The sequence below is a fragment of the Lacerta agilis genome, chromosome 2 (assembly GCF_009819535.1).
Source record: "Lacerta agilis isolate rLacAgi1 chromosome 2, rLacAgi1.pri, whole genome shotgun sequence".
Classification (NCBI taxonomy): Eukaryota; Metazoa; Chordata; class Lepidosauria; order Squamata; family Lacertidae; genus Lacerta; species Lacerta agilis.
Window position 1 is genome coordinate 41,060,676 of NC_046313.1, and position 17,061 is coordinate 41,077,736.

At 43.0% G+C, this 17,061-nt stretch overlaps 2 protein-coding genes across 2 annotated transcripts; one reads left to right on the forward strand and one right to left on the reverse strand.

Annotated features, from left to right (window-relative positions):
* Positions 1 to 240: 240 nt before the first annotated feature.
* On the forward strand, positions 241 to 7,265 carry LOC117041230 (RING finger protein 11-like). The gene is made up of 3 exons (XM_033139779.1): positions 241 to 459; positions 3,038 to 3,207; positions 6,617 to 7,265. The coding sequence occupies exons 1-3, from the start codon at positions 328 to 330 to the stop codon at positions 6,786 to 6,788; spliced, it is 474 nt and encodes a 157-aa protein (XP_032995670.1). The 5' UTR covers positions 241 to 327; the 3' UTR covers positions 6,789 to 7,265.
* Positions 7,266 to 10,941: 3,676 nt separating this feature from the next.
* Positions 10,942 to 16,875, reverse strand: TRIR (telomerase RNA component interacting RNase). Its single transcript, XM_033139780.1, has 3 exons — positions 16,557 to 16,875; positions 14,185 to 14,262; positions 10,942 to 13,181 (listed from the first exon to the last, which is right to left on the reverse strand). Exons 1-3 carry the CDS (start codon positions 16,809 to 16,811, stop codon positions 13,074 to 13,076), a joined length of 441 nt encoding a protein of 146 aa, XP_032995671.1. The 5' UTR covers positions 16,812 to 16,875; the 3' UTR covers positions 10,942 to 13,073.
* Between the last annotated feature and the right edge of the window lie 186 nt (positions 16,876 to 17,061).

The following is a 17,061-nucleotide window of genomic DNA, read 5'->3' on the forward strand; positions in this document are numbered from 1 at the left end:
AAACGTTCAGATTTAATTAAAGCTACGTTGTAATACCATTTGAAGGTGCTTCTTTTGTTTATCGCTCGAAGGAGCCCGGAAACGATCGTGCCGATCGGAATTACAGTTTACCTTTCCATCTATTTTCCACTGCTACGCCCTATCCCTCCGCGATCGGGTTGCTTCACACTGCGCAAGCGCGGCGATCCAGTGTTTAGGACTACATTTCCCGACAAGACCCGCGACACACCGCTCCTCCACTGCGCCCCCTCCCATTCCGGAGCTGGGGGAGGGAGGTTGCCCGGGCCGGACCCGGCAGCGGCCCCGAGCGGGCGGGCTCGGGCGAGCATGGGGGGCTGCCTTTCCTCGCAGGCGGCCGATGACCTGTCGCTGCTCAACGACTCTACCGGCGATGGGGCGAGCCTTGGGCCTGGGGATACATCTCCACCGCCCATCCCTGTCCCGCCGCCCCCCTACCAGGTACCGAGTCGGGGGTTGCGGGGCGGAGGGCGAAAGGGGGGCTGTGGGGTGGGTTCCCCCAGGCCTCGCCGACTACGGTGCTGGGCGTTGGGGCCAGCCCTGGGTAGCCTACGGGGTTCTGCTACGCAAGGGAGTAGGAAGCCGACATATGGGGCAAGGAAATTCGGGTGGCATTTTGGGGGGTGGGCAGGGGTCGGGTATTGGCTTTGGCTTCGGGTTCTTGGGGTAAGTAGGGCGGGGTGAGCTGGAACAGTAGCTATAGATGGAAACTGGGATGACTGAGATTAGGATGGAGACCTCCGACCTCATCCAGGTATGCTAAAGAGACACAAGAATGGGGCTTGATGCCCTCTCGCCCTGCAGTCACCTGGAGAGTGGATGTTACTGGAGTGAGTTAAGCCCAGGATTGACTTGGGAATGGATGTACAACGTTGAGCAGGAGACAGAACAGTGTCTGTCAAGCAAAGAAAGAGAATATATTTGCATTGGCATTAGTATTGCCCTTTAAACTTTGGACAGTGGTGTGTGAGTCTGAGGTCATGGGTCAAGGTTCTCTCAAAAAGCTATGGAAACATGAGTTGTGTGACTCGGGCTGGGGTCGTGGTGGGCATTCAGGGCGAAGAACTCAAAGTCACTAGTCAGTTATAGATAAGAACTGGGGAACAGAAATAGTGCGGTGTGATTTATAATGAGCAGTGGACCTGAAGTGAGGAGACCCAAATTCATGTTGAGCCGTGAACTGCTCCACATGATGAAGTATACAACTTATAATGGAGAATGTAAACGTGACAGGACCTGCTTTGAAGTACAGGCATCATACAGGTATGTTTGTCGTTGGGCCAATATTGACTGCAGCCCCACAAATTGTATTCTTGGTGGCAAACCTGGGTTAATGTGGGAAATGGCTCTCAATGAGCAGTACAGTACTGAAAATAACCAATTACTAAATAGGCTTGGTTGAAAATGAATGTTTAGACTCCAGGCTATCTTATGCTAGGTGTGCTTTCACCCATCCTGACAAATCTTTAGAAGATGTTGAGTTCCAGGCTGTGGTAACCAGGAATGCAGAGTCAGATTTCATACCACCACCATCTCTTTCTGCAGAAAAATGGCATAGAACACACGATTGTTATGTCTTGTCCATTTCAACAGTTGTCCTGTGTGCCTTTGATATTTGCTTTCCCATGAAGTCTGAGGTTTATTGTGGAGCAGCTGCATGTTTCTCTTGTATTTTTGCAAGCTGCCATACCTGCAGAGTAGCATATTCTTCAATGTGGGGGCAGACCGTCTATGGAAGAAGAATTAGGAAAGACTGAGGGAAATTCTGGTGGTTTCATCCTGTTTGAAACCTGTGGAAGGTAAAGGCAGCACAAACTTAGTTTAAGAGGGTGGCTAGAACAAAATAACAGGACTCCATATCTCGAAAGTACCAGAGTGGATCTTGGGGAAATGGCTGTTAGAATGTGTGGGGAATTTATTCACATTAATTTCAGAAACTCTTTAGGTTACCTCCTGAAACATATAGGCAGCAGATTAGACAAATGAAAAACCTGCTTCACAGATGCAAAAATCCCTACACTAATGTATGGAATTGATGATCACAGGATGTTGTGAATGCTAATAGCATAGATTGCTTTATAAAGGAAATAAGCAAATGATAAATACACTGAGGAACTTCCATATTTAAGAAGAGTGTACCACAGATGATTGGATGATGTTTACTAACAACACAGAATGGCTGCTACTATCATGTTCTGCTTCTGAACTTCTTTAGCTTTTGACTGGCCACTTTTAGACAAAATGCTGAATTAGGTAGACTATTGATTTCAGCCAGCATTGCAATTCTTGTGTCCCAAATCTTGATTGGGGCAGTGTTCCTAAGAATTATCATCTGCTTTAGAGACCAGTAATTTAATGCATCTCTATGGGGGCAACTTGCAATTTACTAAAATGTCTTCATTTTAAACACAGTGGCTTGGGAGCAAGGGCATTCTGCTGCAGGAAAGCAATTGGGGGCATGGGCATTCCAAGCTAACAGTATATTATTGGACCACTGTCTCACAATGAACTTTTGTCTAGATACATCCCAAAATAGAGGAACAAGAGAGGGGTCTGAATGTTTTATGGTGAGTTAATTAGTTCTGCAAGGATGGATCCCAACACCAGAGTCCATAGCAGACGGAAGGGCTTCTTATACATCTGCAAATGATGCACTTGCTGTTTAGTTAGCAATTGCTGGCTCACTCCCCTGTAAAAACTTAAAATGCCAATCAGAAACATGATAGCACCATGATTTAGCCCATCTGGTGTACTACAGAGTAGATATTATCTGACAGTTTCAGCTTGCATCTGCCAAAAAGTTAAGTATGTAAATGTAGGAACCTACAGAGTTATTTAGTTTTGCCACATTTGTGGAAATACATTGAATGACTAGCTCTGCTGGACTAATATAGGGGTCTGTGAAGAAAGAATAGTTGACAACTGAATTGCTGTACGTTGAGTGTGGGTTTATCTCCATTTGATTACTGGCTGGTTAAAAGTAGCAATCACTCAGGCACTTTGTCTTCTGAATTTCTAGGAACATGCACCAATTCCTGTATATCACCCAACGCCCAGCCAGGCACGTCTTGCCACGCAACTAACAGAAGAGGAGCAGATCCGTATAGCTCAGAGGATTGGGCTGATTCAACATCTTCCCAAAGGAATATTTGATCCAGGCACAGAGCCATCGGAAAAGAAAATCAAAGAGTATGTTTTCCATGTGCAATGCTTTGTGTTTATCCAGTTCACTGAGGCTGAGACTATTTGCTAGTAGATGCATATATAGCCTTTATATCCCACTGTAGCAATTCCCTTTCCAAAATGGAATATGGGTATATTGTACTGTCCAATTCTTGGTTTTAAAATATGACTTGCTGTCCTAAAACAATATTATACCTGGCCATTGTGCTCGTCTGTAAAGCATATGAGAAATTGTCCTTATTTCCATAGCATGTTGCTGTACACTCTTGTATCAACTGACCCCCTTTTTTAAAGTCTTTTGAATCTATTTTCCAAATGGAGCAAGTATATTATTGAATAACTCATTAGGCAACATTGCAGGATCTTAAACTACTGGAAAGGGGACTTGAAGAAAAAGGCAGGCAGCCGTCTCAAAAGCTGGGGAGTCGGGAAAATGGCTAAAAAGCAGAAAGGGCTTCCACTCCTGAAGAAAAGTCTTATGTATGCACAAATCCTAGATAAAATCATGAGTCCTGTGTTTAGCATTCCTAAACCTTAAGAATTCCAATTAGATGTTGCCATTCTAGCTCATCAGTATAGCAGAGATTTAGGGGGATGGAATAACTGAACACAGCAACCAGAAGGAAGAGCTTTGTAGATCAGGCCAGGGACTCATCTAGTCCAGCATTCTGTTATCACAGTGGCCAGACAGATGTCCATGGGAACCCTGCAAGCAAGAACCAAGTGCAAGAGCACTCTCTCCTCCATACAGCTTCCAACTGTGGCAGGAGAGCATAGACATCATAGCTAGTCGCCATTGATAGTGTTTACCTCCATGAATGTGTAGTGGTTAAGAGCGGTAGACTCGTAATCTGGGGAACCGGGTTCGTGTCTCCGCTCCTCCACATGCAGCTGCTGGGTGACCTTGGACCAGTCACACTTCTTTGAAGTCTCTCAGCCCCACTCACCTCACAGAGTGTTTGTTGTGGGGGAGGAAGGGAAAGGAGAATGTTAGCCGCTTTGAGACTCCTTCGGGTAGTGAAAAGGGGGATATCAAATCCAAACTCTTCTTCTTCCAAGTTGATGGTCATCACTGCCTCCTTTGAGAGCAAATCCTATAGTTTACCATGCACTGCATGAAGTACTCTTGTCTCTCCTGAATCATCTCAACATTCATTGGATGCCCATAAGTTCTAGTGTTATGAAGAAAAACTTTTTTCTATCTACTTTTCCCATGCCATGCAATTTTATACAATTCTATCATGTCAAATCTTCCTCACTTCTTCTCTATACTGAAAAGACCCAAATGCTACAGCCTTTCCTCAATCGTGAGCTGTTCTGTCCCTTTGATCATTTTGCTTGCTCTTTTCTGAACCTTTCCCATCTCCACTATATTGTGTTTCGCAGTGTGACCAGAATTTATACCCAATATTCCAAATGTGATTGCACATAGATTTGTATAATGGCATAAAAGCGGCAGTTTTCTTTCCATTTCCTTTCCAAATGATTCCTGGGATGGAATTTGCCTTTTTCACAGCTTTTGCACTCTGCATCCACATCTTCATAAAGCTACCCATTACAACTCCAAGGTCTAATTCAGGGGTTGTCAACCTGGTCCCTACCGCCCACTAGTGGGCGTTTTAGGATTTTAGGTGGGCGGTAGGGGGTTCTACGGCACAAGCTGAATCCTGCTTCCATCGTGCACTGGTGGGCGGTAAGGAAATTTTACCATCAGGAAAGATGCATTAGTGGGCGGTAGGTATACAAAGGTTGACTACCCCTAGTCTAATTCCTGGTCAATCACTACCTGTTCAGACCGCATGACTATATATTTGAAATTAAGATATATTCAGTCTGACATGCATTACTTTACATTTATTTGCTTGTTCTCTCTGTTTTGGAGAAGTTCTTTTAGAGCTTTTCACAATCCCTTTATGATTTAACCACCCTGAACAACTTGGGTCATGAGCAAATTTGGCCTAGCTTGTTTTTTTTTTAAAAGTACAGGTCCCAATACTGATTCTTGTGGGACTCCACTTTCTGTCTGCTTTAGTTAGGTTTGTTCTTCTATATGCTTGGTTATTTTATCCTTAACAATACTTTATACCAGTTTTTTCAGGACGGGGTTAAGCTAACCAGCCTGTAATTTCTAGGATTCCCCCTGGATCCCATTTTAAAAATTAGTGTCACATTGGCTACTTTCCATTCTTCAGGTGTGGAGGTTTGATCTTTGGGACAATATACATATTTTTGTTAAGTCAGAAACTTCATATTTGAGTTCTATGAGATCTCTTGAGTAGATTCAGACCTCAATTTGCTTCAATTCCTCAACTTCATACAAAAGTTAATTCAGGCAAAAGTTAGTTCCCCACCATAATTTTTCTAACAGGGCAATATTTTTTTCCAACTATATAACACAAGGTGAAATTAACAGGCATCATATTAAAAGTGAAATACTGTTCTCTTCAGCCTCTGCATCCATCTAACCTTAAAGAGTTCTTTGCTATGAAGACAGCATGTATTTAAAAAGATCCCATAAAATGAGAATATACAGCAGCAACTTTCAGCTGGGGTAATGTCCATGTTTTGGAATAGATGTAGGTGGAGGGTCATCCTTGAAACTTGGAAGTCAGAAGCAAACTATTTAAGATAAGAGCGCTCTGTGTGTAACAGGCTTGCACGCTTTCCAATCCCGCAACCAGTATTGGACACTGTTAAGAATGGAATGTTTATGCAATCAAATGCCAACAGTGCCCTTCAGCTCTCTATACTGGACAAGCAGGCCAAACCCTACACCAAAGGATAAATGGACATAAATCTGATATCAGGAATCACAAGACAGAGAAACCAGTAGAACTCTTCAATCTCCCAGGACATTCTATACAAGATCTCAAAGTAGCTGTCTTAATACAAAGGAATTTCAGAAATAGACTGGAAAGAGAAGTTGCTGAATTGCAACTCATTACCAAACTCAAAACCAAGGAGAGACCTGGTCTGAACAAAGACATTGGATTCTTATCTCATTATACATGACAAAGCTATCTTTAGCCATCTCACCCCTTGCTTTTTCCTTTAGGACTAATTGCAGTCGTTAACAGTCAGGTTTTCCACACCCAATCACCCATTCCCACCACCCTTCTGAGTAATACCCCTCCTCACTCTCTCACTATATATAAGGGTCTGGTGACTTCTATGTCAGTGTATTTGAAGAAGTGTGCATGCACACGAAAGCTCATACCAAGAACAAACTTAGTTGGTCTCTAAGGTGCTACTGGAAGGATTTATTTATTTGGTTTTCAGAATGCAATAGTGAGACTAGATGACTTGCCAGCTAGTAGTTCTTTACTGGGATACCTGAACTTACCATGTGATGGCATATTAAGTGCCATCTTAAGTGCCTTTAATAACATTTCCTTTTCTCTCTGCCCGATTTCAGGTGTGTGATCTGCATGCTGGATTTTGTATACGGAGACCCCATCCGGTTCTTGCCCTGCCTGCACATCTACCACGTTCACTGCATTGACGACTGGCTGATGCGATCATTCACCTGCCCTTCTTGCATGGAGCCAGTTGACGCTGCTCTTCTGTCCTCCTACGAGACTAACTGAGGTGGCTCGGTGCCCTGCTCTTGTTAATGCTTCCAGGCTCTGGCTGTGTGGGGGGCTGGGATGTGGCACACTTTTATTTGCACACTTCTGGGATACACCAAAGATCCTATGGCAGAGAATCTGATCCCAGGCCTTGAGGACAACACAGAACCATTCTAGCTTGGCTGGCTGTGCTAAAGGCTGACTTGTGCCATATTTGAGAATTGTAACCAGAGTAGGTGGAGACTGGGGACGAAATGGCAAAGCAAGAATTGTCCTTTCACTCCACCCACAAATGCTGTTTTTTCTTTTTCTTTTTAAGATCAAGATTGTTCCTTAGGACTATTCTTACCCGCATACCTGTTTAAATCCCCACTGAGTTATCAAGTACAGGTCTGGGGTGTTACATGGAAAGGGACTGCAACTCTTTGACCAAAAAGAGAGTGTTGTTTAAAGCTGACACTGGTTGCAAAGATCTTGTAATTTCAAATCCAGAAAGGAGTTTTAGCATTGTCACATTATTAACTCTGGTTGGTTTGTGGAAGAATCTGGAGTTTTGAGAAGTGTTTTTTTTTTTTTTTAAGCATTTCTCCGTTACCCCACAAATGCTTCTTTTAACCAAGTGGGAAACAGGCGTCTTTAAAGCTTGGCCACTATTGAAATCTTACCCAGTAGCACAAAACAAGTCTAAGGGGTTTGTCTCAGTTCTTTGTGGGGGCAATTTGGAGCAGTGACCTTGGCAGGGAGACTTGAGCTTGATTTCTGTAGCTGTTGGGAGTCAGAGTACTTCTGTTTAAAGGTTCATGTTTCAACTAAGAGTGAAAGATGAATACTTTTCACTTGCTCTCTTCTGCTTTTAAAGATTTTAAGATGCTTTTAAGGTGAAGGAGACAGAAGAGTTATTTGTTTAATAACAGCTTTTTAGTAAGTTAGTGATGAAGTACAAAAGCTACGGATGGTGGGTTAAGGCATTCAAGTGCACTATTGTAAAGGGTAAAGAAATTGTTTGTTTGCCCAATGTTTACTCTGTTTGCCTTACACAAAATGAAGATTCTTGTCCCATAAGAAACTGCTAGCGATTAATGCCATGCAGCAAGCCCACTATTTGGAAAGGCTTCCCTTAGTCATGCTCTGTTTATTGCCTTGCAAGTGGAGAGGCGTGAAAGTGCTTTTCTGATTATGCATTGTCCTTAAACAAGGATCTAGCACTTGAAAGTAAAACTGATGTGTGTTGTATTCAAATGGAAATAAAATAGATTGCATATAATCCCTTGTAGAAATAAGTATTTAGGCAAAGCGGACTGCTCAAATCCTTTTTCTTCCAGCTAAAATGAACGTCAGCAGCACTTGACAAGAATTCTTCTACTGGTCAATCATCAGTGTTTCTTTTCTGTACTACCTTTTGTCTTTTGCAAAAGATGGACTTGGTGGTTAGTCCACTTTTTATCAGGCATAATTTTAGAGTTGCAAGGTCCATGCTGAGACTTGGGCCCTTCCTCCTTCCTTATTGTCCAAGGAAAGGAATAGCAGCGGCTGCTTTCTAAACTACATCACAAACCACTTTTCAATAGCAGGATCCCAAGGGTGGTGAGCAGAGAAGCAGCTGCAGCCCAGTTCCCTAGAGAGCTTTCTTGCCTTGAAGGAACAGCAACAACTAATAAGGAGCAGTGTAGTTGTCTTAAAGGGATGACAGGAGATGGAGTAGAGCAGTAGGTAAGAGTCAAACTATGTTCCTGATGGCTGCTTCTCCTGCAGTCACATCAGGGCCTGATTTGTAGCTGGTTTGCTACAAGTTTCATGTTTACCTTTGCAACTGTAATCTGAAGTATAAAGTGAGAAAGACTTTCAACACATGCTTGCACCAAATAGCAGGGGAAAGAGGAATGTAGGAGTAGAAAAAAATAATAATGGCACGGATGACATTTTAAAAAGCACATTTTGTCTCCCTAAAGGTGGAGAGGCATCTCTAATTCAGTGGTAAAGGTAAAGGGACCCCCGACGGTTAAGTCCAGTCACGAACGACTCTGGGGTTGCGGTGCTCATCGCTTTACTGGCCGAGGGAGCCAGCATTTGTCTGCAGACAGCTTCTGGGTCATGTGGTCAGCATGACAAAGCCGCTTGTGGCAAACCAGAGCAGCGCATGGAAACAGAGCAGTACCTATTTATCTACTTGCATTTTGACATGCTTTCAAACTGCTAGGTTGGCAGGAGCTGGGACCGAGCAAAGGGAGCTCACCCCATCGGGGGGATTCGAACCACTGACCTTCTGATAGGCAAGCCCTAGCTCTGTGATTCAGACCACAGCGCCACCCACGTCCAGTGGTACAGTTAGGTAATTTTAGATTCCGAACTTAGTGGTCTTACGGGGCTCCACTCTTTAGATGGTAAAGCACATTACTTACCTATTCAAAAATGTGGCAAGCCAGCTGTACAGTGGTACCTTGGCTTACAGACGCTTCAGGTTACAGACTGCGCTAACTCAGAAATAGTACCTCGGGTTAAGAACTTTGCTTCAGGATAAGAACAGAAATCGTGTGGTGGCGGCGGTGGGAGGCCCTATTAGCTAAAGTGGTACCTTAGGTTAAGAACAGTTTCAGGTTAAGAATGGACATCCGGAACTAATTAAGTTCGTAACCCAAGGTACCACTGTACTACATTTGGAGGCTCTCCTGCTGAATAGGCCCCAAGATTCCTGCCCCAAAATCCTCCTGGGGCAGCACCACTACACTAATGAGAAGTATCAAGTACTGGTGAAGACCTCTGCCCAAAGCTCTGAGGAGCCACCATCAGTCAGACAGTACTGAACAAGACATGCTACTAGTATAAGGCAGCTTCATATGTAAAGATGGTTCACTGTGGAGTGAGCAACAGCACCTTGAATTCCATTTGGCCTGATACATCCACTAGCATCAATCAAAGGAATGTCTAATGTACATTTGAAGACTGGCTGGAGTGGAAACAAAGTTGTTCTGCTGGCAACAGGGTGTAGGGCCTCAAGCAACTGAAAAGAGGTAAGTGATCGAAGTTCTGGCTGGGGCAATATAACAAGGTCAGAACAACATCTAGCAGAAACGATACTTTCAAATAAATTTCACAGTGCACAAAAATATATAGGTTACCTATCATTGTGTTTTGAAAAGAACAAGCAACACCTAGAAAGAAAGATGAATATATCAAGCAACTGTTGTAACTGCAATAAATGTGAAGCTCTGTTTTCATACCCCTGCTATTATTAGCTCATTCTTTAACCATAGATTTTCCAGAATAGTGAATGAATAGTCTATTAATCTTGCCCTCTGGAAATGTTCCCTAGCAGAGTGCAATTACACCTTCAGCAGATGCATAAAAAGTTATCCTAAGCTAAAAAATATATTTATATCCTGCACTTACTATGAAGAGTTCAAGGAGTGTACATAGTTTGCCTTTCCCCCATTTTATCCTTGTAGCCTGTTAAGCTGAAAGAAAGTGATTGGCCCATGGTCATCCAATGAGCTTCATGGTCAAATGGGGATCTGAATGATCATCTTCCAAGCCCCAGGTCCAGCACTCTCAACCACTACATCACATTGGATTCCACATGCATGTGATAGGAGAGGGAGAACTATTAGCAGTGTAGTTAATCTAGTTTGTGCCTTTTAGAATTTCACTAAAATCATTAGTGAATAGTCACAAAGCAGTGATGAGTCACTAATGATTTTACATATATTTAAGTTTTAACATACTTTTTAATGACTCTTGCATTTTATATCCTAACCCCACTACCAATGTCTGCGTATAAAATTAAAAAGATGAGATAACACTTCTTGCATATGATCAAGTACTTTAGTCCACAAATGCACATACCACTAATATATTTGTTAGTCTTCAAGGTGCCACATAATTACTGCTTTTGCTGCAACAGAGTAGCATGATTACCTCTGAAAGGTACTACCCAGCCATAGGCTATACAGGCAACTCCCCATTTGCGCAGGGCTTGCGTTCTTGGTATTTGCACTTGTCAGAGAAGTGCGCATAAGCCCACCCTGTCCCCATTCCACTCTCCACTGGGTCCAAAACAACCCTTCTGCTGGCGGTCACTTTTCAACTGACCACATACAAAATGGTCACTACCTGTATAAGTAAAAATACCTTTATCATAAAAAGAAATAGAAAGTAAACAAGACAAAGCTAGCAAATCAATATCCACAACAGAATTTTATTTTAAAAAGCTAGTAGTAAGAATGATTATCAGTGCTCTAAGCCAGGTTGTGGAGGTCAAAAGCAATAAAGGAGTCTGATCTAGTGTAGAACAAGGAAGCAAACTGCCACCACTTTATAACAGGCATGTAACCAGATACCAGTGAAATATTCAAGTCTTCCAAGTTGCTTCAGGCATTAAACAGTAAATAGTCTCATATATGACCACCCCAAGCCCCTTTCAGACACTACCTCAAACTGAATGCAGCAAGTGATGTCTTCCAGCCCTTTCCCCAATCTCCACCTATTCAGGTCTGAAATAGTGTTTGACATGCATATGGTCATATGTATGAAAGTTTCTGCCACATGATTAGGTTTCCTAATCACAATGAAGAGCCTGCACACTTACAGATGTAAACACCCCTTCTAGATCTTCTGCTGAATAAAGGTCTGAACAGGACTCAAGTCGGCTGAGATTCCAGCAAGTGTACATAACTAATTAAACAAGAGTGTTGGGTTGTACCCAACAGAATCAATGTATTAGCAGAATGACTTCTCCTCACACCATGGAGCTTCCACTCCCTTTCCTGCCTCTACCTCCCTCCAAAAATCTGCTTTGGGATTTCCCCAAACATCCAAAGCAGATTTGGGGGTTACAGACAGGATTCAATCCAGTATTTCCTCCACTTCCCATGTCCTACACAACCATCAGAGTGTTCTGATTGGTAGAAAGCAGTGACCTTTTCCGCAGAGAGGGCATTACATATAAAACATTTGGCCTAAAGGCTGTTCAATAACATAACAAACACCCTTTAGGCCTCTCCTAGATGAGAATATAAAACCTCGGCTAGTTTTCCTTCAGCTTAAAAATCTTCTGCAAGTATGTTTAGCATTGAGCAGAAGTTGGGTATTTCATATCGGTTCTCCGACACAAAGCGCCTGTTCCATGAAAAGGAAATGGCACAAATAGAGTAAGATTCAAACATAAGCCCAACTGCACCCTCAACACAAAAATTGGGGGCTATAAATTATCCTAGAAAAGCTCTTGTTTGTATTCTCATTTCTTGATATTCCAACTGCTAGGAATGTATCCAAGGCCTTTCTATGAAGCTGTCATCCCCAGTTACTCTCAGTGACAGAACTCTAATCACTGCAGAAACTATCTGAGTTTCAGCTTTAGAACACTACTTCATGGAAAGTATAAGGAGTCTAAATGGAGAATAGAAAAAGAGAAACATCGGCTCCCATGCACACAGCAAACAACTGCTAGACAAACAGCCTTTCTCAAAGAACTCTGGCCACAAAGCCTAGGACTAGAACAGAGGGGCTAGTCAAAGGCTAGAATCATGATATCTGGAAATTCCATTTGTCCCAGAGCACGTTTGTTGTAATTTTAGCCAATTTTTCTCCTAATATTGGGTGTAAGTGTAGACCAGGTTTCTACCTTCTTAGCTAGCAGATAGGCACAACATAATCTGCAGTGCTAAATTGGAGCATGCATAGCAGAAGGCAAGGAATGAGCTTAATCAGCAGCAACTGGAATTCAGAATAAAACCACATAACCCACTGTATTGTACAGTGAAATGGAGAGGAAAAAACAGAAGCAGAAATGCACTCACAGAATTGTCAGATACTAAGCATACCAAGGAACTCAGAGATAACAAAGTGTTCTGGAATTACTGTTGTCGGCAATGCGGATTTGGAAACTGTGACCACATTTAAGTTCATCTTCAACAGAAACAGATAACACATTTGGCAAAATGGATCCACTTAGCGTATCCCATTGTGGAAACTTGAGGAGTATTGGAAGTATTAAGCAAAGGTTTAATGCTAAAGATTTTGTGGGCATGGTATGTTGCCTGGTGATTCAGGGAAAGAAATGTCAGACCAGTTCCACTATTTGGGGGATTACAAATTAAAAAATCCTGCAACTAAGTCAAAGTTCTTAGTTCTCAGAAGAAAGAAGATAACAATAAATGAACCAATGAAGGAGGCTCTAAATTCCCAGATATAAAAGCATGGCAAGTCACCTGCTGCCGCGGCAGCATTCAGTCTGTGGGGCAGAGCTACTCTCCTTTGTCGTTTTAAATAATTATGTACATCAGAGAAAGTCCAAGCTGGAGATGAAAGTTATTTCACCAAAGGTCGGGTTTTATCATCATCACTGCACTGGTGGGCTTTGTATTTTTTCACTTCAGCCATATATTGGGCCCACGCATCACCTTTACTTGTCAAAACCTACAAACAAAACAGGAGAGGCAAAAATGAAATGTTACATATCTCAAATTATTTTATTCAGAAACATACCATATACAGAAAACATTAACTCTCAAAAAACAATGGCATAAACCTAACCATCTAACTAGGTGTCAGTGGGTTGTACTGTACTTGGGAGCCCCAGCTTCAAATTCTTGCTCAGCTATAAACCTCACAGTATGACACTGGGGTAGTTAACATCTCTTTAGTCTAACCTACCACATAATATTGTGAAGACAAAACAAGGATAACCCCAGGTACTTGATCTGCCATTATCTCATTGGAATTAAAAGCACTAGGTCATAGTCAGTGCTAGTGTAACAGACATTCCCATCTTCTCCTTTCCAGCCCTCACAAGGACCCTCTGCAGCAGATTTTGAAGGTGCGTGGGAGAAGGATGGGAGTCCTATTATGCAAGAGGAACTCTGTACATGCAGCATTTGAAACAACCCTATTTACAGAAATGAAATAAACAGGGAAGCTTCTTAACACATAACTAGGAAATATCAGTTCTTCAGTTCACTTAACAAGCACCTTTCCTACTAAGGAATAACACAAGCTTCCAGCTTCATTGCTGTTATCACAACTGAAGCAGGAACAAGAAATAAAGTACTCTTCTGCTGCTCCAGTAGACCCATATAGCAGTTTTTCATTGAAGGGCTGCCACTGCCATTATTGCAGAGTTCATATTCTTTCTGTGTGTTGTCTCTTTCTCTCTCGCTCCCCTCACACACACAAATTAAAACAACCTGCCCCTGAGATTCTAGCAGAGGCCAAAAATCATTGTTCAGCTCTCCTACAAATTTTCTCACACTCTAAAGATGGCCATTTCCCTAAAGATGGAAGGTCAACATCAGTGCCAAGCTTAGATGCCATGAGGGAGAAGAATATTAGCTTCAACTTCCATTACTGCTAAAATGGAACCAAAAGCATTGCTGCCCCATGGGCTGTCAAGCTGACATAAATGAGGTTCATGCTAACTTACCTCATCCTCTGTCTTTTGTTTCTTGGCAACCACTCCTGTCTTCAGGGCTAGCTTGCTGCCCCCTCTCCGCTTGCCCACCTGGGTGAAGGGACAGAAGACTGCAACCGTTATACGAGCCTGGGAGCTGCAAGGGGAATGTTGCCCACTATATAACGGTATAGGGAGTCCTTCAATTAGATCATCTTAGCTCGCCATCACACCTGTCAGTCAGTACAGAGCTGCCGAGCGTAACCTACACCGTTGTGCTAGGAGGGTAAAAGGGCACCTTAGCAGTGTTCACCAATACATCTGTACAGATTAGCCCACACATTAAAAGACAAATTTTATAAGAAAATGAAGTATTCTGAATGCTTTCCAGGCTCAATGTCCATTAGAAAATAGGATCAACACTGAACTTCCACTCACATTCCCCTAAAACATCACAACACACATGTAACTTTGATTTCCTAATAATTACAAGGACAATCAATTTGGCAGAGTCAGTCTTATTCCTGTCTAGGGAGGGGCTGTGTGTGCTACTGTCATTCTATAAAACTGTATAATCTCCATAAAACAAAAAATGGATTTCTAAGAGCAGCTCAAGGCTTAAGATATGAAATTTCAGCTTTCATTTTGAAAAAACAAGCTTGAAAACAGATGGGGTCCTTCTGCTAAAAACTAAGAAACAAGAGCAGGGTTTCAATGTCCACTATCAGCACCCTGCTCACATCATGAAATTCCTGCAGTACATGCCCCCTATGCTCTTCCTATTCATAGCACCGGTAATGCCTTATACCCAAACATATGCTCCATCTACAAGAATCCTCTATCTAGAGTCCAGGTTTCATAAGACTGAAAGGGAAAAAATGCTCATTTTGTTACTCTTAGGCTGCAATTCCATACACAATAACCTGGTATTAATTCCCACTGAACTCAACAAGACTTATTTTTTAGTAAACACAGAGCACCGTGTTGTTATTCCATTCTGAGTAACCTCCACTTTTCTATAACAGGCTATGTTATTAATGCTAATGCTAAGCCAATAGAGAATACAGTCACATTTGCAGTCTTCTCTATCCAGCTGCAAACCAAACAATAGCAGCTTATTTCAGAATTATCACACCAATATGGATGTTGAACAGATTTCATTCTGTTGTAACAATGATACTATCTGTGCAGGAAAACTTCCATATGCTAGCCAAAAAACCAATTCACTTGTAACAGCTGTTTAAAGCAGGGAAAACTCCTGGCTTTCTTTAAGAAAAAAGGCCTAGTTTATCTTAATACACCTCAGTTCCTTTGTTTTCATATAATGCCTGTATCAGTCTCTATCAGGCGGTAATTTACTTGCAGTTCACAGGATGGCCTTCTAGATCTACTACTTGCAATTTGAATCTATATTCCGCACATCAGGATTGACACTTTTAGTTTCTCAGAAGGGGGCAGGAAAGAGTGTTTCTCCAATTATTTATTTTGCACCTTGCACTTTTACCTGTCCCAAGTTAAGATTCAGTAGGGTGTTTGTTTGTTTTTTAAATTAAAATCCGTCATAATTTTGTTGGAGTATTTTGGCTGTGGCTGAATGGCTTTGATTTTTAGAAATACACAGCAGCAGGTAGTTCTGTCATGGGGCAGGATTATTAAGAACCCCAAAAGGCAAGCTTGGAACTTGAAGTTCACCCAATTGGAAATAAGGCAGACTGAAATTAATGAGAGCTGTCTTTGAGCAAATATGTTTATGGTCAGAGAATAAAATGGATTTTGATGTTTACTTTATAGACTGAGACCAGGACTAGTTAAGTAAAAAATAGCCTCCCAACATTTATTGGGGACAGCACTTACAGAAGTATTATAGAACTGCCTACTTTCAAGTCCACAATCAATATGAACAAGCCTAGTAAAACATTAACTTGCACAGCAATGACAGATGTAGACTGTGAACAGACTTTTTAAAAAATTGCTTGCTGCATACACCTATGCTATATATTACCGGGGCGAAGGGAGAGCACTAAATATTCATGCCCATCGGGCTTAAATTTATAACGTGAATTAAAGTGAGCTCTGAAAACAGCTTTCCTTTGTCGAGAGCTCGGAGGAGGAAGAGAATTTAACAGTGCTCCTGGTAACAATATCCCGTTACCGTAACAGAAAAAACTGGGGGGAGGAGAAGAGAGAACATTTTACAGAGGTGAGGTGCTTCAGCCGTTGAACTTCTGCCTGCCAAGCACCTATTAAGGGCACACGCGACCATGTCAGAAAAGGAGATGAAAACTGGCAGGCAGAAAGCGCCAGCGCCTCGGTCCTTTAGGGTCTGGGGAGGGCGGAGGCAGAAAGCGAAGAGGAGTAAGCCAAGGGGAAGGGGAAGAGGGGGTGTCAGGGCCCGGATCCCTTACGAAGCTGAGGGCGCTCCCGCTCCGCTTCTTTTCCGGCGGCTCCTGTTCCCCGGGCGGCTCCGGCCGAGACTCGGTCTCTCTTTGCTTTTCGGCCTCCGCTTTCCCTGCTCCCGGTCCGCTCCTCCCTCCCGCGGCGGCGGCCTCTTCCATGCGCCGCTTGAAGAGCTCTAGGAAGGAGCCGTCGTTGGCGAACACATTCACTCCGCCCGGCCCGGCCGCCTCGGAGCCTGGGCCCCTGCCTTGCGCCGCCGCCATCTTGCGCCGCCCTCCCTGCCTTGAGCGTACGCGCCCTGGAGCACGGTGGGGAGCGATGACGACGCCGGCGCCGCAAAGCACGACGGGAGAAGCGACGTTGCTAGGCTGCCCACGCACGTAAAAAAAAGAAAAAGAAAGGAGAAATATCGCTGACCGACCGGGCGCCTGCGTCCTGCGGGGTACTGACAGGCCTTCTGAGCCAATCATAAAAGGCAACGGGCCGCAGCCGGGGGGAAATCGATGATGGAGG